Raw genomic sequence first — 24,705 nt, 5'->3', positions numbered from 1 at the left:
ATACACACACATACACACACAATACACACACATACACACACATACACACACACAATATATACACACACACAATACACACACATACACACACAATACACACAATACACACACACATACACACACACAATACACACACATACACACACAATACACACACACACATACACACACACAATACACACACATACACACACAATACACACACATACACATACACACACATACACACACACAATACACACACAATACACATACACACACATACACACACACACACACACACACACACAGAAATACGTCCTGGTGAACTTTCTGAATTCTGAAGATTAAAAAAAAAACAAAAACAGAAAGGATAAAAATCAAGTTGCTGGCAGCAAAATTCACTTCGAAGTAATGGTAGATGACAACAGACACCATTGTGTGTCTAAAACGTTCTGAGGGGAAAAAGGCACATCTCCACTAAAATATGAGGGAAAAAACACACCCTAATACATGTAAGGATTCCGAGTGGAACAGCCATACATCCTTCCTAGAAAAATTAGTAACAAATATATTGCAGCCAATGAAACATGAACACAGGAAAGAGAAGAAACTGGATATAAAAACACTGGAGGTTTAACAAAAGCAGGACAAGACTTGTACACTGAAAACTATAAAACATTGTTGAGAAGTGAACACAACATTGTTAATCAACTATACTCCAATATAAAATAAAACTTTTTTTTAAATAAAGTAAATGAAATAAAATTTTAAAAACACTGTTGAAAGAAATTAAAGATCTGAAGATAAATGGACAGACATCCCATGTCTGTGGATCAGAAGAATTGATATTGTTAAGATGGAAACACCCTGCAAATCGATCTGCACTCTGTCCTGAGAACTGGACCCAAACCCTTCAAAGTATACTTTCTGATTGGCTGCTTTTACTTAATAATGCGTTGGCCTAATAACATTTAAATTGACATCCCTGTTTTCTGAAAGGCAAAATTACTCATGTGGCTTCGTTTTAAACCAAGAGAAGAACTCTGGGGCTCCTTTCTTCTTCCTTAGGTATAAAGGTCTAAAGAAACCCGCAGAGCCTTTCGGATTCCTGATCCAAACCGAGAGTGAGAAGATCTGCCCCAAATAAATTAAAGATGACAACAGAAACTGAAGAACGAGACTGCTTAGAAACACGTGACACCCAGAGCAGCACGTGTTTAAACCTCTAGAAGGTGGCCGGGTGCACTCAGACAACTCAACGCTGCACAAGCTTTTATTATTAAGTAACAGCTTGAAAAACACACATTCAAGCTAATAAGCTAGAAAAATAGCAAAATTAACCCGTAGAAAGTACAAGAAAAGAAATTTAAAGAAAACAAAGCAAACATTTGATTAGAAAATAGGCAATTCTTTGGCAAGTCTAGCAAAGAGAAGACAGTGAAGACAAGGACAGCCAAGGGGACGAGACTCGCCACAGAAACCCCTGCAGACGTGACGTCACAAGTGCTGGTGACCACTGGTGTTCCCAGCTCTGCAGGCCCCACAAAACTGACAAAGAAAAAAGAAAAAACACTTACGTATGAATGTAAGTGAAAAAATCCCAAATAAAAATATTAGCAAGCCAAATGCAGCAACGCATTAAAAGAATGTTGTAACACAATTGAGGAGTGAGTCTACGAATGGAAGTTGACTGTTGTTATTTATATATTAATAAAGGAAACAAAGATACAATCATCGCAATAGATGCTGAAAAGACATTTGATAGAACTCAACGCTCATTCTTTAAAAAAAAAATTTAGTGAACTGAAAATAAAATGAAGTACTCTCAAACAAAAGGTATCCGTCAAACAATAAAAGGAGCCATTGGAATTGACAGAGGACCACCCCGAGGTCGGGAAGTGCACCTGTTACTCCAACGGCTCTGCGGCTCCTAGCCAAGGTGACAGCAGGAAGGAAAAGAGGCGATGAGATGTAAGTAATAGAGAAAGAGACAGGACTGCCACTGCCGGCAGAGGAAGAAAATCCAAAGCATCCACTGAAAGATCACTAAAACCAACAAGACTTTGATACAGATCCTTGAGGTACCAACCCAAGCACGGAGCTTTGGTAAGTTCCAGAAGTGACTAGAAGCCGCCGTGGTGAAGGGGTCCCACACTGGCCCTCCCAGGAATCGGCAGGCCGGGCCCGGGGACACCTGGGCAGTCTGCGGGGTTCGCTGGGACAGGCAGTACGGCGACCATGCCAGCTCCCCCGAATCACGAAACGCCCAGGCAACTACAAATCTAATCACAACGGGACTTGGGAGGGAGGGGCGGTGGCTCTAAGGCACATTACAGGATGAGGTGTGCGGCCGGGCAGCCGGCCCCTCAGCACGCAGACCCCAGCCCTGCAGGAGCCCAGTACCTCCTTATTGGCTTCCTGGTCCACCGCCGTCCACACGAAGCCAAAGGCCCCTCTGCCGATGGGGCTGAGCGTGCTGTACTTGCGGGAGTACGCGCCCTCGCAGGCCGCCAGCCCCTCCAGCTCCACAGCCTCGGGGGGCTCCTCGATCCAGGGTTTGCTTGCGAGCACCTGCGAACGCAAAGGCACGTCCGGGGGACCACAAGCAACGCACTGAAGGAGCCAGGCAGCGGCAGGCCGAGCGGCGGCAGCGGCACCCACACCCTGTGCTGCCCTCCCCGCTCTTGCCGGGCCCACGGGCCCGCTCTCCACGGGGTATGCCGGGGCCGCGACACGTCTGTCCAGGCTGGTACACACCCGGACCCCACTGTGCACACGGAGACACACGGATTTGAGATCCCACGTGTGGCTTGACACTCAGAATGTCAGCAGACAGACCCTACACAGACCCTCTTCCCATCCCAGAGGAGAGAGGGGGAGGGGGGGAGAGGGAGGGAGAGAGAGAGAGAGAGAGGGAGGGAGGGAGAGATGCTGATTGGGAGAGGCGGGCAGAAGGCAGGAGCTGACTTCAGTCACGAACCTCCCCCAGGCTGGCTCCAGACAGCTCGCAGGTGGAGTGGGCGGAGCCGGGCAGGAGCAGGCGGTTCTGCAGGGCCGAGTCCAGGTGGCCGTGCAGGAGGTCCTTCACCAGCCAGCAGCAGAACAGGGTGGATGAGCCCTGGAGCTCCACCCGCTTCACTTCAAACTGCACACCTGAGGACGGAAGGGGAGACCAAACACCCCCGCTGCTGTCACCACAGCAGTGTCAAGACCCCCAGAACGAGATAAAGCCAACAGACAGCACCTGGGGCAGGGGCAGAGGGCACCGAGCCCGGAGAAGGGCAAAGCTGAGGCTGGCGGCCGCATCACCTCCCGCCGGCGTGGTGTCAGCAGCCCAGCATGTCTTCGGGGGCAGCCGGAGGCCAGGGGACTCAGGAGAGACCCGCCACCAGCCACCAATTCGGACGAGCCTGGAAAACCTGCCCCCAACACCCTCCACAGGAGTCTGGCTCGGGAGCCACACGTACACACACGTGCCACCTAACTGTACACGTCACCGTGCACACTGCCGTGGCACATGTGTGCGTGGACACAGCCTCCTGGGAACACAGCAAATCTAAGGTAGCTATCGGGGAGGTTTACAGGGGATTTTATTTTCTTCTTTTTGTTTATATTTTCTAATATTTCTGCAAATAACACATATTACTTATGTAACTCTTTTAAGTTTGGGAAAAACCCTGGTAACCAACACTACGAAATCAGCAACGAGGAAACAACTGGCTGAAATACGGCAAATTAGGAAATTAGGAAAAGAAAAAGGGACAAGTGAAGGGGTCTGACGGCCACACCCCCAGAATGGAGATTCTGAGGCCAGAGCAGCCTGAACCCCGACAGCACACGGAAAACCACCACCAGTCCCTCAGCCACACCTGCCTCCTGGTGTGGCAGCCGGGAGCCCACCCCCTGCTGCACCGCACGGAGGGCCTGGCCCCCGGGCTGCCCCCTCCCCGGCACACGCACCTGTAATCCTCACTTTGAAGAGGTAAACTCTAACCTCGGTTCTTTATTTAATAACACCTCATTCCTGCCAAAACGATTCCGGGGATGAAGCCCCATCAGAGGCCAGGATCAGGAAGCCCCCCTGACCCCGCTGCGCCACGCTCTCGGGGCAGCAGGGCAACGGGGGACCGGGCCCTCCCTGCCCCCCACCCGCACGTACTCAGCTGTGAGCCATCTCGGTGGTAACAGCTCCCCACGTAGGTGCCCTCCTGGATCTCGTGCTGCAGGTCGGCGGCCCCAAGCGGCACAGAGCCGTCTGCTCTCACAGGCGTGGAGGTGACCTGGAGGTTCAGCCTGGGTGCCTCTAACAGGGACGCATCCATGGGGCCGGCTCCCGACACAGGAGGGACACGGTCCAGGCTCTCTCGGCCACCCAGGTCATAGTGTTCGGAGGACACCAAGCCAGTCTGCGATGGTTCTGTTCCATCCAGCCCCAGACAGCTCTCGCGGAACCGCCGGCCTTCACCCAGATTGAAGTTAGTGCCGGTCAGCAGTAACAGCTCCCGGCCGTCTAGGACTTCTGACCTCTGCCTGCGTAAACCGCTCACGTCCACACCAGAGACCCGCAGAGAAGGGGACCGGGTCCCCCCGAGCTCAGACGTAGCGTAGGAACAGTTCGAAGAAGTTCGGTCTGTCCATTCGCTGAAAACGAGTTCCTTGAGGTTCCAGGAAAACGAATTCTTGCCAGCCTCCCGGGCCTCCACGGTACCGGGCAGGTCAGTGGCAAGGGTGTAGCGGGCCGAGGAGCTGCCCGAGCGGCCGCCGTGCGGGTCTGTGCCTCCCAGGTCACACAAGGACGCAGGGGCGGAGGGCGGGGGCTGCTCTGCGGGGACCAGCTCGGCGCAGGAGACACCCGAAGGCCCCGCAAAGCTCGGTGCAGGCAGCTGCTCCTCAATCAAGCTCGTCCCCAGCCACGGCTCATCCAAAGAAAGCGTCGAGAGCAAGGGCTGCACCGTCCCCGAGGGGCTGGGGGCCGAGCCCGGGCTTCCCCGCTGAGTGCTCCACTCTGCCTCGAATCCAGGGCCACGCACCGGGAGGCCCTGCCCTGCCAGCTGACCCGCAGCGTGCGGCCTGGCCTTGGTGGCATCAGCCCCGTGGTTTGAATCGCTGGTACCACTCGAGCCCCTCCATCCCAGCTGTGTCTCCTGATATAGGCCACCCCTTCCAGCACCACTGGTCCCATCTGTACTTGGCACTGGTGTTTCAGAATCTTCATGGGAAGCACATGGTCTTGTGTCCACTGGGTCAGACCTGTTTCCTCCCAGAAGGTCCTGCCTGAGGCTCTCTGCTGTTGCCAGCCGCTCTTTCTCTAAGACAGTGCTCTGCTGGTCCTCTGGCGACGACTGACGGCCAGGGGCTGACGGGCATCCCCCGGGCATGTTTCGCTGGCCCTCGGGCAGTGACTGTTCCTGGGCTGGCGGGCTTCCCTCCGGGATATTTTGCTGGTCCTGGGGTGACGGCTGTTGGCCATGGGCTGGTGGGCTTCCTTCTGGGGTGCTGTCCACCCTGTGGATTGTTATACGGATGACATAGTCACTGAGGAGCCACAGAAGAGTCAATAAAAAAGAGATCACAGGGGCTCCCCCTTGATTAGAGACCCGCACCATGCATTTAACGCCATAAACTTATGACAGAAAAAAAAGACTTTTATAACTAAATTTAAAAATGAAGAACCAACTCACATATTCTCCAGATAAATCCACACTTAGCAATGATTTATCCAAGAATGCCACTGAGTGCCTAGGACCCTCTGCTCAAGGCTGTGGTCAGCAATCTCACTTTGCGGTGAGTGGGACCCCGACAGCCGTGCAGCCAGCCTCTTCCTGCCCGCAAGGTGGAGGTGTGGGAAGAAAGGAGAGGCATTGGACACTGCACGCGGTAAACCACAATGGCTACAAACACCATCGGATCTCACAGCTCAGAGAGGGCAGGGCACGAGGGGCAGGAGGCTGGAAGAGCCGTGCCCCCAGGGTCCTGAGAGCTGGAGCACAAAGCCCCCAGCGCACTCAGCACGGGCGGACCACTGAGGAAGAGGCCGCCACGGCCCACCTGGCAATCTGCACCCAGACTCCCCTCTGCCGGCCCCGCCGCCAGCACCCACTCGGCCGGCGGTGCTAAGCGCCGGCCCCGTGTCAGCCCAAGGTCGGCCGCAGGCACCAAGGCCAACAGAAAGTGGCAGTGCCCGGCCTGGCTGGGGAGGCGTGCGGTGATCTGTAAATGTTACACCAGGGGCTCATAAAGAGGCGGGGAGAGGAAAGACGTCACTTAAGGATGGGCCCCACAGAGGAGGCCGCTGTGAGTGGAGTTCTCAGGGACAGCTGAGGGGGCAAGGGCCTGCAGAGACCAGGCAAGAATGACCCGTCGCCGCTACGCCACCTCTATCTACCACCACCATCTACCTGGGCCAAGAGGCCAGCCCTGGACCCATCTCCGGGGAGCCACACGGCCTCTGCGGTGTCAGCAGGTGAGGCGACGAGTGAAGGAAGGAGGAAGACGGTAACTGGCCCATGAAGGACGCATCAAACACTTAGAACCGCGAGACCAGAAACGTCCAGCGAAGAGGAAATGCAGGAACGGCCCATCTAGTTGAAGCTCCTCGTTGCCCACCCACGTCCCAGAAAATCAAGCCCACGCACCGCACTGAGGTTCGCTCAGCACGTGAGCCATCGCTAAGACACACCTGCCCCGACGCGGGCCGGGCACCTGGCGCCCACACCAGCGGGTGCCCCTGAGCCCAGGCCCCACCATGCGCCCCCAGGCAGCACAGAATCCTCCCTCCTCACCGTGTGTGTGTGTGCGCGCGCGCGCGCGCGCGCGCGCACACGCACACACACAGCAAGGAGAGCCCGCAGTCACGCTGCTCCAGCCACCAGAAGTTAAATAGGAAAAGGCCAGGATGTTGAAGCAGATGACAGGAGCCGTGTTCACAAACCATGGTGCCACCTGTGAGGTGGCGGTTCTGAGGCAGCGCTGCAGAGAAAGGTCTCCGAGACACACACACCGCGTGTCCAGGCACGTGCACACATTTAGGACAACGTGTGCATGGCAGCCTGCCTGTGCCTGTGTAACACACACTTCCATCTAAGCACATGGGGAAAGGGGTCCTGCAAGGTCACTGACGGCAGAGGTTCTCTCTGGGGACAGAGTCACGGGGACTTCTACTCTTCACCGTTATTCTTCTGTACTTAGAAAAACATACACATTCACGTAGTATGTATTTAAAACATAATTTCAAGAAGACTAGAAAACAGCGTGTATGTGTGAGTGAATAAATCTCACACAATGGTGAACAAAAGATGCCGGAGATAAGGGAGTGCATTCGGTGAAGTTCAAGAACAGGCACCTCCGACCTGCGTCCTGACCCCAGGGCAGTGAGGGACACCGAGTGGCGTGGGAGCAGGGCCTCCCAGGGTGAGAGGAGAAGGTCCAGAGAGGCTGGCGCATGACTGTATGCTACGCTTCAAAGAGACTGTTTGAAAAAGAGAAACTTACTGAAAACAAACCAAAATGCTATGCACAACAGGACTGTGGTAACTGAGCAAGTGGATGTTCTATTTCTACTTTCCTAAATTTGCCACATTGTACCTCGTCTCCTCTAAATAGAATAACTTTGTTATTTAAAAATGCATAGCAAACAGATTCAAATTATTTACAGAATGAGAAAATTACGCTGGAATCAGCTCCCCGGAACCTCCCTGAACGCCTTCTTATCCATAAACTGGGGCCCGTCTCACGGAGCCTGCAGGGACCTGGCCGGGTGACACAGAAGCACTGCCATGGCGAGGGGCAGCAGCAGGTGTCACCTCCAACATTCCCAAGGACTGAACACTTCCCCAGGGTGCCTCCCCCCTGCCCCTCGCGCACCCGCCCCTCCCCCAGAGGACTTACCCCAGAGTGGGCAGCGCCGGGAGGGAGAAGGCGAGGCGGCCCCCGGCGTCCACAAGAACCTGGGCCCTGGGTGAGGCAGCCTGGCTCTCCGCTGGCTTTGGGGCCTCGGTGTTCACCCTTAGATCTGGCAGCAACAGCAAAAAAAAAAAAAAAAAGAGTGTTTTCCATTCGCTGGCTCACCCTGCTGAAATCCACCTCCTCGGCCCGTGTGACTCGTGAGCAGGGGCAAGGGGGCCTAACCTGACCTCAGACACACCGCCAGCCCCACGTCCACAGCAGGTCTCGGATCTGACCGCCCCTCACTGCCCCACGGGCACCAGGTCCAGGCCCACAGCCTCCCTGGGCTCTCCCTGCTCCGCCCTGGGCCCCGCACCTACCGACCCCGGAGTCGAACCTGCCCCTCATCTGTCGACAGCCCCCGAGGGCTCCGCTCTGACGCCGGGTAAAAACCAAAGGCCTGGCAGCCAGGCCCTGCTTCCCTCCTCAGGGCCTTGGGGCCTGGCCCTCTGGCCACCTACCTCACCACGCCCGGCGCTGCTGACTTTCCCAGAAGGCCGCCCCTGCCTCATTCCGGCTCACAGACCCCAAGACGGCACACCCTCCCCTGCTGTGCCCTTCCTTTGAGCGCTGGTCACCTCCTACGGCTTGTGTGCCACCTGCCTCCGCCTGCCTGCCTACACCAGGGCCCGGGACATCACAGGTTACTGGGGTCAGAGGAGCGAGACTGTCCTTGCCACACAGCAGCCTGCATCGGGGAGGCTCTTAGAAAGTTTAGTCCCGGCCCCTGGCTGACAGGCGCAGGCGGGCTGGCACCATAAGCAAGAGCACGCGTCCCCACGCACCCAGAAACACGCCCATGAGTGCATCCTGGAGACAATGACGGGGACAGAGCTTCTGTGACCCCACCCCCCATTTTCTACAAAGAAGATGGAACACACACACACACACACACGGGGACAGAGCTTCTGTGACCCCACCCCCCATTTTCTACAAAGAAGATGGAACACACACACACACACACACACACACACACACACACACACACACACACACACACACACACACACACACACACACACACACACACACACACACACACACACACACCAGGAAGAATTTGGAAATCTGGAAAAAGAGGAAAGGGAATGCATCAGCGATACAGAAAAAATCTTGAAAAAAAGGAGTCTTTGCAGACACAAAAACCCGGATACAATGAAGGAAACCCCATGTTAAGAAAAGTGGTCACAGACTTCCCTGGCAGCACGGTGGTTAAGAATCTGCCTGCCAGTGCAGGTTCGATCTCTGGCCCAGGAAGATCCCACATGCCGTGGAGCCACTAAGCCCATGTGCCACAACTCCTGAGCCTGCGCTCTAGAGCCCGTGAGCCACAACTACTGAAGCCCGCACGCCTAGAGCCCGTGCTCCGCAACAAGAGAAGCCACCGCAACGAGAAGCCCGCGCACCACAACGAAGAGGAGCCCCCGCCCGCCGCAACTAGAGAAAGCCCGCGCGCAGCAACGAAGACCCAACACAGTCAAAAATAAATAAATAAATAGATAAAAGAAAAGTGGTCGAAGAGAGTCAGTAGCCTAACAAAGCATCTTTTAAAACCTGGACACCGTCTGACAATAAAGGTCCACGTCCCAGTTGGATGCCACGCAGCCGCGTCCCCCTCGGTGGCCACATGAAACCCACTCACACGTCTACTCAAACACCACGTCCTCCCACGGACGCGCCCGCATGTGACAACACCCCACGGGTGCGGAGCTGGGACAGCCCCCGAGGCAGCGCCGGGGCAGCTCCTCCTTGAGCCTGCTTGGGGAAGGCGGGCGCCCCGGAGGCTGCTGGTCCCCTGCTTCCCGGAGCTCCAAAGCCAGAGCAGGAGCCACGCGCCGCCCTCTCACACACGGCGCCTGCAACACCACGTGGTGGGGCTCGGGCCACTCGTTGGAATCATATTAAATGCTGAAAGTACTAGAAATAAACAAATCCCGCCGGGACTGTTTACTCAGGGATTCATCTGATATGCTGCATCAATCCGGTCTTCAGCCACTTACGTAAAGCTATATCACTCACACAAGACCGCCAACTAGTGGCCGGTGTTGTGGACACGGGCATGCAGTGACTCACCTGGGGAGCTCTCGCGCTAACACATCTGTGAGACCCGCGCACAAGTGTCCCATCCCCTGGGAACACGGAAGGCCCACAAGAGACAGAGAGAAACATCAAACCCACACAAACAGGGTCCCCATGACGGCCGTCCCATCACCCATGGAGGCCAGGGGCGGGGACTGGGCGGCCACAGGTGCACCTGGGAGGAGGCAGCGAGCTCTCACCCTCGGCTGTGTGCTGGGCATCCCTAGTGGCCTCCCCAGGCCCACTGTGGCTGCCAGCGTCCAGGCAGTTGGCCACGTCTGGCAGCAGAAAGGAACTGTCACAGGCAAGGTCCATGTAGTGGTAGAAACCAGGAATCAGGAAAGTGATGTTCTAGAAAACAAAAGGACATTTCAGAACCTGGTGAGAATCCTCACTGACCCACTGAACCATCCCTCCGTCCCGTCTGGGCAGAGAATGAAGACAACGCCAGCAAGTCTCTGGACAAGGTTAGGAAAGACCCTGGTCAAACTCCTTCTGGCAGACCCGAAGCCCTGGACGCTCAACATGGAAATCAAAACTTGCTTCCCTTTCTCTTCACACCCTGACGAGACTGCGTCCACACACTCCCTGGAAGGACCTGGCGCCCCCAATGTTCCTGTGGGGAGCCCTTGTCCAAGAGTTACTCTAACTGCGTTTTCATTAACTTCAATTGAACTAAGTTTGACTTAATTTAACTAAAATTTATTTTACTTGTTTCTTAGTATTTCTATTAAAGAACAAAAAGGGACCTGTTTTGGGAGCCTCAAAAGAAGTTAAAGCTCTGGCTGGCTGGACGGGGTGCAGGGTTGGCTCCAGAAAGAGTGACAAGAGGGGACGGCTGCCTGTGGGGAACAAGGTGCTCAGTGGAAGGCTGTGGGGAACGCCAGACCTGCACCCACGTCTAGGAGCCAGTCCAGCCAGGTGCAGGGCCTGTGGCCAGGGGCGGGGGTGTCATTCAGGTGTCAAGAGCAACACATCACACAGCAGCCTCTCCTTCCTGCATGAACCACTCCCCCCCAGTCGAGTGGGGGCCCGTGCCCCCTCCTCAGAAGCCCTGGAGGACTGCTGAGACCACCCAAGGAAAGCCACTCCGAGGAAGCCTGAGATGCTCGCCTGCCCTCTGAGCCCAGCCCAATCCAAGGAAGAAGGTTCTAGAAACACCTTCCTCCCACCCTGACTCACAACGGACCCCAGGATGGTCAGAGGAGGTGTGGACAAGCCCCGGCCCGTGGGTGTGGAGCGAATCCGCACAGCTGTGACACACACCCTCATCCAATAACTCAGACCCGATCTTGCTTGGGACAGGCTTTGGGGTGAGAGAGCCCCTTCCCTCTCCTGGGGGGCACATGGCACCCAAAGGCTTTGGGGGTAGCCCAGGCGGGGTCATCAAGTATTCCCTGTGGGGTCCAGATAAATGGGCGCAGGCGGGGGAACAGGGCCGTGAGCAGAGGCCTCCCTCTCCGCGCCCGAGTTCCCGCGGGGAGAGCTGGCGAGCTGGGCTCGAGGATGCAGAAGCACAGGCCTAGGACAGGCCAAGACCGGCTTCCCCAAGGCGGGGCGGGGGAGAAACACCTTGCCCAGGAGCTCATCCTTTCCATAACCAAACAGCATCAGAGCAAAGTTGTGGTTGATGCCGTAGATGGTCCCGTCCGGCAGGAGGGTGATGAGCCCACTGATGGTGGAAAACACCCAGATGGAGGCCGAGTAGCCCCAGTCAGGGGCCGCCTCGCCGTCTGCTGCCTCCTCGCTGCCGGGTTCAGAGTTCAGCTTTAAGCTCAGAGGGAAGGTGGTACCATCCTTGGCTCTTCCAGCAGACCTCTGAATCCTGAGATTCTGAAAGAAAGACACACCACCGAGCTAACCACAGCACCTCCTGTGGCCCGAGCCTTGAGCCTTTGCTGCTTTAGATGTACGTCCACCCACGCCCATTGGCGGATGCCCCCCAAACACCTAACTCTCCACACTGCTCTTCCTTCCACTATCTCCCCGCACCACCCCTCTCTGCCCCAGGGAACGCAGAGCCCTGACCGGGAGCTGCGGCCGGGCCGGGGGCCCTGAGCGCAGAGCACACAGGGTCCATCAAGCAAGGCGCCAGCCCTGCGGGAGCAACACCAGCAAGTTCCTCCCTGCTGTCCACCCTGGACCACTGGTGCCCCCCAGCGCCCACCTCTGTAGGCGGCCTCAGCCCCTCAGCCCCGCCCTCTGTCCTCCAGCCTGGGGGGCAGTGGCTTCCCGTAGTTGCTGACCTCTGGGCGGCTTGCCCACCCCCCCACCCTCCGCCTCCTTAGCTCCTCTGTCACCCACGCAACCAAGTCCTCGCATCACGTTTCTCTGCTCAAATACTCGGGCGTATCCGGTCTCCCAAGCCAATCTGGACAGTGCAGCCTCTAACCAGAGGCTTTCTGGGTCAGCTCCCTTCCTGGCCCCAGGACGGCAAGCTGGCCCAGGCCTCATGTCTACCCCTCACTCCATACCGCCTGCCCCCTTCTCAGGGTCCACCCGCAAGACACAAGACCTGCAGAGGCCCAAGGCCTGAACGGGGGGGAGCTCCCACTGCATCAGCACAGCGCTCTGACCAGGGGCAGAACTCAAGACCCCAGGCTCCCCGTGGTAAGGGTGCAGGCCAGACCCCAGGCCCCAGGGAGCCCTGAGGAAAGAGGGGGCAGGGTGTCTGCCTCCACCTGCTGCTGGGGGTGTGAGGCGGCTCCAGCGTGGGGCTGCTGGGAGGGTGCTTGCCGTCCTGGCAGACACCTCTTGTGGCCACGTGCCTGGGGTGGGCAGAGGTTTGCTTACGTTCAGTTAAGCGTAAGAGGCTGCCAAATAGTCCCCTAAAGTGGTCGAACCAACTGATGCTCCAGAGCTCTGGGGTCCAAGTGGTCCCACTGCTTTAGAACAGAGTAAAGGACATAAAGAGAATAAGGTACGGGGGAGAGGTTTCCAATTGAGCTGGAAAGCCTAAAAATAGCAAAGCACCACCTCAGAGGGCTCAGCTCTTAGCCTAAGGCCAGTGGGAGAGCCAGGGAGTGCCTACAGGTGTCCCAAAAGAATCTGCTATTTCTTGCAGCAGCAGAGCCGACTTCAGCCCCAAATCGACCATCCGGCTGACCCTGCCGGTCGCTGGGATGTGACATCAGGTGAATTCCCAGCAACGTGATTGCTTGTGTGAGGGCTGCGTGCTAGCTGGTAAACGGAGCACCTGGAACTGGGAGGACCCAGACGAAAAGAGAACCTTCAGCCTCAAAGCTCCACTGCCCCCAGAGCTGCCGACTGACCTGCCTCCGTCTGACCAGCAGACCTGCCTCCGTCTGACCTGCAGTCCTGCCTTGGGGGGGAGACCTGCCACCTGCCAATTCCCCCTGCTCCTCTCAGCCCCCAGACCTGTCAATAAAGAGACCCCAGCAGGAGCTCCAGGGAGAGGGCCGAGGGGGCAGTCAGTCAGGGAGCCACGGAGGCTCTGAGCCTACGTCAAGACTGCAGAGCCCAGACACCTCTAAATGGAATCCGTCCCGTCATGTCCATGCACGGGCCACTCCTACTCTCAGGAAGCCCGGCCTCCATCTGCAGGCCAGGGGTTTGGGTCCAAGAACTTGATGCTCATCAGATAGAGACTCCAGCGGCCACAGGGCCCCAGCCACGGCCAGGCAGTGCAGGCGGTCGGGGGTCCTACCTTGGGGATGTGCTCGCCGGGCGGAGGGAGCTGCACAGAAGGGATAAGGTCTGTGATGCGCTGCCCGACCACTTCCTCCACAGACGTGAATCCATGCAGGTGAGCAAAGAGACCGTCACAGGACGTCACGGTTCCCTTGGAGGAAAAGCCAGCATTTTAAACCTTGTAATCAAAGTTTCTTGCGCGTCAGCTTTAAACCTCACCGAACTTCTGTGTCTTCAAGTTGAAGGCAAGGCTATCGGTGCTACCTCTCCCCCACAACCCGACCCCCACAAAGCGCAGCGGCACAAAGAACGCCGTCTTCCTCCTTCTGCCGGGCGGACCGAAACACGCATCTCTCCAGGCATCCGCAGAAGCCCATACCGCATCCACACCCACGCTTGCCTCTGAGGGCCGTCTGCACCTCAGCCACCACTCGGACAGATGTACGTGTTATCGCTTTATTGAAGTGTTGAAACAATCCTGTGAGTGTCAGGATTAAATCCCAATTTTACAGGTGAGGGAACGGGGCCACAGGGAGACTGGGTTCCCTGCCCAAGTGCACACAGGTTGTCAGGGGGCTGCCGGGGGCCAACCCCCCAGAACCCCATGCCCTCTTTCTGCCCGAAGGCCCCGGTGGGGAGGCGACACGCAGCTGAGAAACAGACTCACGTTGCTCTGGAAAGCCACCCAGGCCGAGACCCTCTCCACGGGCTCCAGCACGACCACACAGCAGAGGCTGTGCTCCTGCTTCACCCTCCGCATCCACACGGAGACCGGGATCTGCTCCCCACTGCGGCTCACGATGTCCACCTGGGGGCAGAGGGGCTCAGACCCGGCCAGAACCTGGCACGTGGGCGTTCCTGGCCGCTGCTCACCTGCCTCACGTTTCGGAAATAAACTAAAGTACAAACAAGGCTTCTGACACCTAACCTTACAGTCTCTGAGTGAATGAATGATCTATCGAAGAGTAGGTTTTTTCCATCCTCAGCTTCATGGTAACAAAGCAGGGGAAAGAGCGGTGTCTGTAACTTCTTAAAGAACAGACACCAATACATGCTGAACGTCTGAATTTTCTTCTAGGTAGTCGTCTCGTGGACGGGTAATTTTCTGGATGTAGTTGGTCCTATCTAACTCGTTTTGGTGCCTGAGGCTCAGGGCTCAGCATCTAACATGCAGGTCAGCCCATCAACGTCCAGCTTGGACACACACAGGAAGGCTCAAAGCTCCAGGGAAACCCTGCAGCCATGCCAGCCCCTCCAAGACCACCAAACAAGCAGGGCGTGGAGATGTGGATGGGAGACAACAGAACCGTGCGACTCCTCGGGAACCTGGTGTGGGCCCTGCAGGCTTGCAAGGCGGTCAAGGCTCCTCCCGACGCAGGAGTACCGGGGATGCGCCAGGCCAGCAGCAGTACCGTCTCTGTTCCCACACGGCCTCCCCCCGCCGCCCCAGGTGCTCCCCATGCCAAGGTTGAGGGCAGGACGGCGCCGGCAGTGACCATCGGCAGTCGAGAGGCCCACACTCACCACCGTGCCAAACACGACAGCAGCGTGGCCGTCGGCCTCCACGTGCTCCTCACTGAGGGCCCGCGCCACGTTGGAATCCGGCTTCAGGAAGAACTGTGTGAGCTTCTGGCCAATCAGGTCGTGGCTGCTGTACCCCAGGAGCCGGCAGGCTCTGTCGCTGGCCACCAGGATCTGAGGTCGCAGAGAGGAGGGCACCCGCGTCAGCAGCAGCTCCTCTGGCTCCCGGACAGCCGAGGGGAAGGCAGCGAGGAGGTGGTGCGGGGACAGCCCAGTGACCTGTCCTTCCCGCCACGTCCCGCGGCCGTCGAGCTCCCAGCAGAGCCGCCCCAGATCATCCGGCGTCTCAATCGTGTGGAAACAAGAATGACCACCAGCCAGTGCAGCAACGGCACTGAGACTGAAACCACCCACCCTTCACCCGCCGAGATGCACACACCACGTCGTGAAGACCAGGCGGGAGAGACGGGGATGCACGCCCCACGGCCTGCCCGCCTGACAGTCTCAGCTCTTTGCACACAAACATGCATGATGCAAATGCATTTAATTCAAACACTGAATATCCAGGCCTATTTTAGTTGAGCCAGTGCTTGAGCAAAAGCATGAATAGGTAACGCGCTGCTTCCCTTTCCTTGAATCTCTGCCTTGATGAGAGGATTCAATGTTTCGACTGATTAACACGGAGGTAGGTTTCCAAAGTCCTCTCTCTTTTGCTACTATGTAGGTAGAACCAGCCCCTTTTCTCATTGCACCCGCAACACTCAAGTGCCTCTGTTTGAGGTTATAGGTTGAAGGCACAGACCCCAAACTCACGGCTGGGTCGCAAACCGAAGCACATACCTCTGTGGTCTTGGCGTCCACGGTGAACACGGCCTTGCTGGGGTTGCACACAGGGGCCGGGAGCGGAGGTGTGGACCACCCTGAGGACAAGCCCTGCAGCAGGGAGCAACAGGACGTGCTGCCCAGGGACCCTGCCAGGTCCGCCTGCGCAGGCGCAGCCAGCCAGTGCGATTTGCTTGTGCAAATATTTTGGGCGGCCAATGACGACAGACAGTAGGAGCTCCATCTGTCTTCTGGAAAGCAAAGGAAGGGACACTTTAAACCTTGCGTGGCTGCAACACACAAAACACACAGTCCCCACCTCTAGCTCCTGCAAAAGGGTCCAAGGATGAAATTGACCTGCAGGGTTGTGCATCTGAACGTTCCCCAGGGGCCACCTAGACAACCACCACACAGAAGCACAAAGGACCTCAACACTGCAAACAACCTCTGTAGTCCCTTCCCACCCGCCCTCCCAGGGGCATGCTCCCGTGTCCATCGGTCCAAGACCCACAGTCCCTCCGGCTGCTACCCCTCACCCGTCCCTGTGGAGTCTCCCAGACCCCAGAGCTGCCTGCTGTCTCACCACCTGCGCTGGGTCTCCCTCCTCCTTCACCCACAGGCTCACTCCCCACCGCGGCTCCAGAAAGTCAGTTCTCGGCAACATCGCCAGCGGCTCCCAAGTCCCAGCGGTCAACTCCCAGGCCTCGCCCCCCCCCCCCCCACGCCTCAGCAGTGCTGGGCCGGGAGGGCCGCTCCCCTCCTCCCAAACTGCCTGCCCTCAGCAGGGCACCCTCTGCCCTCCACCTTCTCACCTCTCAACACTGCAGGACCCCAGGCTCAGCCTCAGAACCTCCAACCATCCCTGGTGGCTTTATACACACTTCACACAGACGTGTGCTGATGGCCCCTGGGCTCCAGGTGCCGGCTCCTCCCTTTCCCAGCTCAGTGAATGTCAACTCCATCCTTCCAGCAGCTCAGAAAGCAAACAAGCGAACAGGACTCTTCCCTGCTCTCCACTCTGGGCCCTCAGAGGGGACGCCTGGCTTTCCCAGTCAGCGGGCCCACCCTGACCATCCTTTGAGGCTAGAAACCACATGGTCACCTGCCCGGGGCCTCCTCTTCCCAGGCAGCCAGTGCCAAGCTCAATCCAACCACCCTCGGGCCTCAGGACAAGCACTGAGGCGCCAGCTCTGCCTCTTCCTCCCACCCCTCGCCGGCCAGAGCCCCCGGCTGGAGCCCTCACTCCCGGGGCACCTGCCCGCCTCACAGACCAGCGAGGCCACCGCCACAGCATCTGTCTCCTGAGCACAGCTGGCCCCTCCAGATCCTCCTACCCTCTCCCGGAGACCAGACCCGCCCCCGCTTCCCCTGCAGCCCTTTCCCCCAGCTCCAGCCACCTCCCCGTCGTCCTAACAGGCTTCCCCGCGGTCCGGGCCTCCCACCCCCAACAAGCACCTGCCGGTGCCCAGGTACGCCCTCCGACGATAAGCCACCGAGGCGGAGCAGCGCCTTCCTCCTGGCTGGGTCTGGGCCCCGCAGGCACTAGCTGATGCAGAGAAATAAGGAAGGGGGGGCAGTGGCACCTCCCACTTCTCGGCCAACCCCGGGCACTGCTGCCCGCAAGCCCGTCTAACCCGTTAGCCTGCATCCTGCATCCGGGAGGAAAGCAGGAGCCTGGGCGCGGTCAGCCAGCATGCGCCGAACCCAGTGAATAAAACTGAGTTCTGGCTCGCGCAGCCCACCCGGCCCAGCCCGGCCGTCTCACACACCCCGGAGCGAGAAACCCCGACCCTGGACCGCAGGCCAATTCCAACCGCCGCCTGAAAAGGAGTTTCCTGCACAAGAATCACAGCAGAACAAACGTGGCAGGAGAGGGTCCTGCCGGCATTGCCTGAAACGAAGGCCTTTTCTCTGCAGGAGCAGAGCCCCTGAGTGGAGCCAAGCGTGGCCCCCACCTTCACACGCAAGGCGGACGCCCCTGGCGATAAGAAGGGCTGCTTACCGGACAGCGCCATCCTGCTCTGGCAGAGCTTCGACAGTCCGTTCCTTCTGCTCGGCTGTCTGTGGGCCAAGGACCAGGACTTGCTGGGCTCGGAGGCGGTCTGCACAGCAGGGCTCTCTGGCGGCACTGCCAGGGAGAGGCTCCCGCCCTGGCCCCGGCGGTCCTCTTCTGAGGCCATGGAGCCGCTGTCCTCCACCGGGAGCTGGTGGGCCAGCGGGACCATCGTCCACCGGAAAATGAAGTGAACGGATCAGCGTCTGCAAGGCAAGAACAAAGGCAGTTTAGCCAACTAATTCTTCACAAGGCTGAGCTCAGCTCAGCCCCAAAAGACTCACAGGTGCCCAAGAGCCATCCTGGGTTAGAGCCTACGAAGCAAGGATAGTCGGACGGAGAGAAGTGCATAGGAAGGGATGAGAAAGAGAGAAGGAAAGGGGGGAAAACCAGAACAGAGCGGGAAGGAGCCGTGAAGGACACTTTGCACTACAGTACAGACCCACCGCCAGGAGGCCCAGGCCAGGGGCCTTGATGAAGGAGGAGGCCAGGGCCAGGGCGACGTGCCCCTAGAGCCTACACCCCACTTCTGGATCACCTTCTGGGCATGCGGAACCCAGAGCTCCCGGCCAGAGGGCCTGGAGCCCACTCTCCAGACCTGCACCGGCCTCTTCCCCTCATCAGTCCTCCCATATTACAGCACCCACCGACCCAAGGACAGGCCGAGGAGCAGCCCTGCTCCAACGATAAGAAGGCAGAGGGAGACCAAGCTTCGACAGCAGGCCTCCCAACACAGGATGGACCTGGCAGCTGTCCCTTCCCATGCCACCACATTACAGCAAAGAACTCTAAGGAAGCCCAACCCACGCATCCCACCCTGGCTGCAAAGTCATCATAAAGATTCATCAGGGTAGGAGGGCAGTGCCTTTCACAGTGAACAGTCTGTGGGCTGATTTATCATTTTGCATACAGCGATAGCAATGTGGGGTCTCTGGTACGCTCATGCCCCAGGTCCCTCAGATGTTAACATTAGGGCCTGGCAATGCCCACCTAGGCTGCGCGCTGACCTCGGTGGTATGGGGGGCCCCCTAGACAGAGGGAAAACTGGAGGTCCCACTAAGACCTGTGTGGAAGGATCATGACATCAAAACACGCCACAGAGCTACATAAACAAAGGTCATTGCAGGTAGAGGAACAGAAATAGCCAATAGAACACAGCCAATCTCAGAAACAGAGCGAAGGGGCACTGGTACACGGTGAAGAGCAGTGGGGCACCGCCAGCATGTTCCCCCGCTCGGCGAGGCCCTGGGCGGCACCTGACCTTCCAGTTCCAGCTTCCTCATGTGTAAAATGTCATTAACGATAATCCACACCTCATAATACTCGTGTGAGGATTCAGAGACCTAAGTTGGGGCTGGCATACTGTAAGTGCTTAGTAACTGTGATCTGCTAGTTCTCAATGGAATTAGAATAATTAGTTTGGGGCAAAATTGCACCCCTATGACTTTCCATGTGCAAAAATTAGTTCCAGATGAATTAAAGAACAAAAGTTCTAGGAAAAAAATAAGACTAAGAATATAGTGGACTGGATAACTCTTTGTGGCCCTTGCATTTTAGAACAACTAGGTCTCACCACGAATATGGTGGCCATGGCATCTGTGAGCTACCTGAAAGTAGGAGAAACTTCCAAAAGGTAAAAACAATACACATGAGCTGAAACCAGAACTGGGAGAGTGAGTCACCTCAAGAGACAAGAGAGTTACCCTTAGACTCCTAAAAGAAGCCAGGGACCCTTGAAGAGGGGCAGTGTGGCCCTAATTCAGTAGCACCCCCAAGATCCTGGCAAAAGCAATCCTCTCAGAAACAAAGCATCCTAAATAGAGGCCTGAGATTTTCCAAAGATTAAGATTAACCAAATATGCTCTCTTTCAATTAAACAGATAAGAAAACAAAATACCATGAGTGAAAGTCTGCAGAAAAATCAAACAACAAAGTCATTTACACAAGAAGACTAAATGGTAGAAATAACTGCAAATGTGTTTAAAACTATAAAAGATGGAGTCTTTTGCTCACAAAAGTGAGCAAACAAGAGTTTCTCAAAATAACTAGGAAGATATTGAAAGAATCAAACCAGCTTTTCAGAAATTAATTTTTTTTTTTTTTTTTTTTTTTTTGCGGTATGCGGGCCTCTGACTGTTGTGGCCTCTCCCGTCGCGGAGCACAGGCTCCAGACGCACAGGCCCAGCGGCCATGGCTCACGGGCCCAGCCGCTCCGCGGCATGTGGGATCTTCCCGGACCGGGACAGGAACCCGTGTCCCCTGCATCGGCAGGCGGACTCCCAACCACTGCGCCACCAGGGAAGCCCGGAAATTAATTTTTTTTTAAACCAGTAGAGCTTAAGTTCAGTAGAACTGGAAGGTTGTAGGAAACAGAGATTTTGCTCTTAAAGGTTGTGCACGGACTCTCACACACTCTGAAATCCAGCACAGAGGCCGTGGTTTCAAAGGAGCCTGGGTCAACCCACTTGTTGATCTTAGAGAGCCTCCTGGAAAGGCAGGGGCAGCTGCGGCTCACCCTGGGGACTGGGACACTGGCTGCAGCCATTTCTGTGATTGTGTTCCACAGTGCTGACACCAGGGCTGGTGGGTACAATTTTGGAATCCTCCCTCTAGCCTAGTAGCACCAGGTGCTCTGTCCATCCCACCAGCGTGCCCACAGCCACTTCACGTGGCTGGGCCTCACAAGCAGCTGGGCTGGGGCCCAGTTCCACACAGCAGCACACCCACCGCAGCGGGCCCCACCACAAAAGAAGGGTGCACGCAGCCCACATAGGGAGCACCCCTGAAGCATCTGGCTCTGGTGGCCAGAGGGGAGTGTGCTGCTGAGTCCCACAGGACACCTCTCACATAAGGCCACTTCTCCAAGGCTGCGAGACATAACCAACCTACCTAAAACAAAGAAATGAAGATTAGCAAAATCAAGAGACAGAGGAATATATTCCAAATGAAAAACCTCAGAGAAAGGACTAAATGGATATGAGTAATCCACCTGATAAAAGACTCCAAGGTAATGATCATAAAGATGCCCACAGGATTCAGGAGGAGAACGGATGAGCACAGTGAGAAGTTCAACAAAGAGTTAGAAAATATACAGAAGAACCAATCAGAACTAAAGAATACAATAAATGAAAAAATACACTAGAAGGAATCAACAGTAGATTAGATGACAGAGGAACAGATCAGCGATCTGGAAGACAGAGTAGTAGAAATCACCCAAGCTGAACAGAAAAAATAAAAAAGAATTAATAAAAATGAGAATAGTTTCAGGGACCTCTGGAACAACTACAAGCATACTAACATTCAAATTAGAGGGCTTCCAGAAAGAGAAGGGAGAGAGAAAGGGCAGAGAACTTATTTGAAAAAATAATAGCAGAAAAATTCTTCAACCTGGGGAAGGAAACAGACATCCAGGTCCAGGAAGCATAGAAAGCCCCAAAAAAGATGAACACAAAGTTGTACACACTGTAATTAAAAGACACACTGTAATTAAAATGTCTAAAGATAAATAGAAAATCTTAAAAGCAGCAAGAGAAAAACCATTGGTTACATACAAAGGAATTCCCAGAAGACCATCAGGTGACTTTTCAGCAGAAATTCTGCAGGCCAGAAGGGAGCAGCACCATATATTCAAAGTGATGAAAGGAAAAAACCTACAACCGAGAATACTCTACTTGGCAAGGCTAACATTCAGATTTGAAGGAGAGATAAGGCGTTTTACAGACAAGCAAAAGCTAAGCAAGTTCAGCACCACTAAACCAGCCTTACAGAAATGTTACAGGGACTTCCCTAAACAGAAGAGAAAAGGCCACAACTAGACATTTTTAAACTGTGAAAGAAAAAAAATCCCAGTGGTAAAGGCAAACATAGAAAAGGCAGTGGATCAACCACTTATAAAGCTAGTAGAAAGGTTGAAAGACAGAAGTAGTAAAATCACCTATACCTATAATAAGTAGTTAAGGGACACACAAAATACAAGATGTGAAATACGACATCAGTAATGTAAAATGTGGCATGGGGAGGGAATAAAATGGAGGGCTTTTAGAATGCACTTGAACTTAAGCAACTATCAACTTAACATAATCACATATACATATAGGTTGTTATATATGAATCTCATGACGATCACAAACAAAAAACCCTATAATACATAAACAGAAAGAAAGAAATTGAAACATAACACTAAAGATAGTCACAAAAATCACAAGGTAAGAGAGCAAGAGAAGAGGAAAGAAACAGAGAAGCACTACAAAAACAATCAGAAAACAATTAACAAAATGGCAATAAGTACATACCTATGAATAATTATTTTAAATGTAAATGGACCAAATGCTCCAATCAAAAAACATAAAGTGGCTGAATGAATGAAAAAACAAGATCCATATATATGCTGCCTACAAGAGACTCACTCCAGATCTAAAGACACTCACAGACAGAAGTGAAGGAGCAAGAAAAAGGTATTTCATGCAAATGGAAATTTAAAAAAGCTAGGGTAGAAATACTTATATCAGATAAGATAAACTTTAAAACAAAGACTGTAACAAGAGGCAAAGAAGGGCATTACAAAATGATAAAGTGACTCAATCCAACAGGAAGATATAACACTTGTAAATATATATATACCCAATCTAGGAGTACCTAAATACATAAAGCAAATATTAACAGACATAAAGGGAGATAAATAGGCGGTAACATAATAACAGCAGAAGACTTTAACACCCCCAGTCACATCAATGGACAGATCATCCAGACAGAAAATCAATTAAGGAAACACTGGCCTTAAATGACACATTAGATCAGACTGACTTAATAGACATATGGAGAACACTTCATCCAAAAACAGCACAATACGCATTCTTTTCAAGTGCACATGGAACATTCTCCAGGATAGATCACATGAAAGGCCACAAACACACCTCAGTAAATTTAAGAAGACTGAAATCATATCAAGCATCTTTTCTGACCACAACATCATGAAATGAAAAATGAATTACAAGAAAAAAAATGGAAAAACACAAACATGTGGAGGCTAAACAGCCTACCTAACAACCAATGGATCAATAAAGGAATCAAAGAGGAAATGAAAGAAGAAAAAAAAAACCTCAAGACAAATGAAAACAGAAACACAATGAGCCAAAATCTATGGGACACAGCAAAAGCAGTTCCAAGAGGGAAGATTATAGTAATTCACGTTTACCTCAACAAACAAGAAAAATCTTAAATAAACAATCTAACATTACACCTAAAGGAAACAGAATAAGAAGAACAAAGCCCAAAGTTAGTAGAAGGAAAGAAATAATAAAGATCAAAGTGGAAACAGAGATAAAAAATTAACAAGATCAATGAAACTAAGAGCTGGTTCTTTCAAAAGATTAAACAAAACTTATAAACCTTTAGCCAGATTCATCAAGGAAAAAAAAAAAAGAGAGAGTACAGATAAATAAACTCAGAAATGAAACAGGAGTTACAACTGACACCACAGAAATACAAAGGACCATAAGAGATTACTATAAAAAATTATACACCAACAAATTGGACAATCTAGAAGAAAGGGATAAATTCCTAGAAACATACAATGTTCCAAGTGACTGAATCAGGAAGAAATAGAAATCTGTACAGACTGATTACTGGTAGTGAAACTGCATCAGTAATCAGAACACTCCCAACAAACAAAACACCAGGACCAGATGGCTTCACAGGTGAATTCTACCAAGAAGAGTCAACACCTATCTTCTTCAAACTATTCCAAAAAATTGAAAAGCAAGAATCACTCCCAAATTCATTCTACAAGGCCAGCATTACCCTGATACCAAAACCAGACAAAGACACTACAAAAACAACCACAGGCCAATATCCCCGACAAACACAGATGCAAAAATCCTCAACAAAATACCAGCAAACTGAATTCAACAATACATTGAAGGATCATACACCATGAGCAGGTGAGATTTATCCCAGAGATGCAAGGGTGGTTCAGTATCTGCAGATCAATCAACATGATACACCACATTAACAAGACAAAAGATTAAAATCCTACAATCATCTTAATAGATGCAGAAAAAACATTTGACAAAATCCAATTTCCATTTATGACAAAAAATTTTAACAAAGTGGGTATACTGGAAATATACCTCAACATAATAAAGGTCATATATGACAAAACCACACCTAATGTCATATTTAATGGTGAAAAGTTGAAAGCTTTTCGTCTAAGATTGGGAAGAAGACAAGGATGCCTACTCTCACCACTTTTATTCAACATAGTATTAGAAGTCCAAGCCTAAGCAATCAGACAAGAAAAAGAAACAAAAGGTATTCAAACTGGAATGGAAGAATTAAAATTGTCACTATTTGCAGATGACATGACACTATATATTAAAAACCTTAAAGATCCCACCAAAAAACCATTAAAACTAACAAGTGAATTCAGTAAGTTTACAGGATACAAAATTATATAGACATACATATATATATACACACATATGATCTAATATTACTCCGTCAAAAAAAGAATGAAATCTTGCCATTTGCAACAACATGGAAGGATCTAGATGTTATTATGCTAAGCAAAATAAGTCAGAGAAAGACAAATACCATATGATTTCACTTATATGTGGCTCTAAAAAAACAAAACAGAAAGACTCATAAGTACAGAG

The 24,705-nt window shown here is 53.4% G+C and overlaps 1 protein-coding gene across 4 annotated transcripts in view; it reads right to left on the bottom strand.

Annotated features, from left to right (window-relative positions):
- PASK (PAS domain containing serine/threonine kinase) overlaps nucleotides 1-24,705 on the bottom strand; it is a 39,816-nt gene that overhangs the window by 11,002 nt on the left and 4,109 nt on the right. For all 4 annotated transcript variants that reach the window (XM_060151618.1, XM_060151620.1, XM_060151621.1 and 1 more), the window contains exons 2-12: nucleotides 18,002-18,258; nucleotides 16,018-16,250; nucleotides 15,181-15,351; nucleotides 14,324-14,464; nucleotides 13,673-13,807; nucleotides 11,578-11,838; nucleotides 10,206-10,356; nucleotides 7,870-7,993; nucleotides 4,142-5,487; nucleotides 2,963-3,135; nucleotides 2,386-2,553 (exon numbers count right to left, since the gene is read on the bottom strand). In XM_060151618.1, the coding sequence (XP_060007601.1) occupies nucleotides 2,386-2,553; nucleotides 2,963-3,135; nucleotides 4,142-5,487; nucleotides 7,870-7,993; nucleotides 10,206-10,356; nucleotides 11,578-11,838; nucleotides 13,673-13,807; nucleotides 14,324-14,464; nucleotides 15,181-15,351; nucleotides 16,018-16,250; nucleotides 18,002-18,224 (3,126 nt within the window). In that variant the 5' untranslated portion in view covers nucleotides 18,225-18,258. The remainder of the gene's footprint in view (nucleotides 1-2,385; nucleotides 2,554-2,962; nucleotides 3,136-4,141; nucleotides 5,488-7,869; nucleotides 7,994-10,205; nucleotides 10,357-11,577; nucleotides 11,839-13,672; nucleotides 13,808-14,323; nucleotides 14,465-15,180; nucleotides 15,352-16,017; nucleotides 16,251-18,001; nucleotides 18,259-24,705) is intronic.

The sequence above is a fragment of the Lagenorhynchus albirostris genome, chromosome 6 (genome assembly GCF_949774975.1).
Source record: "Lagenorhynchus albirostris chromosome 6, mLagAlb1.1, whole genome shotgun sequence".
NCBI classification, from domain to species: domain Eukaryota; kingdom Metazoa; phylum Chordata; class Mammalia; order Artiodactyla; family Delphinidae; genus Lagenorhynchus; species Lagenorhynchus albirostris.
The sequence above is the reverse complement of the archived record's forward strand: the minus strand, read 5'-3'. Positions and strand labels throughout refer to the sequence as shown.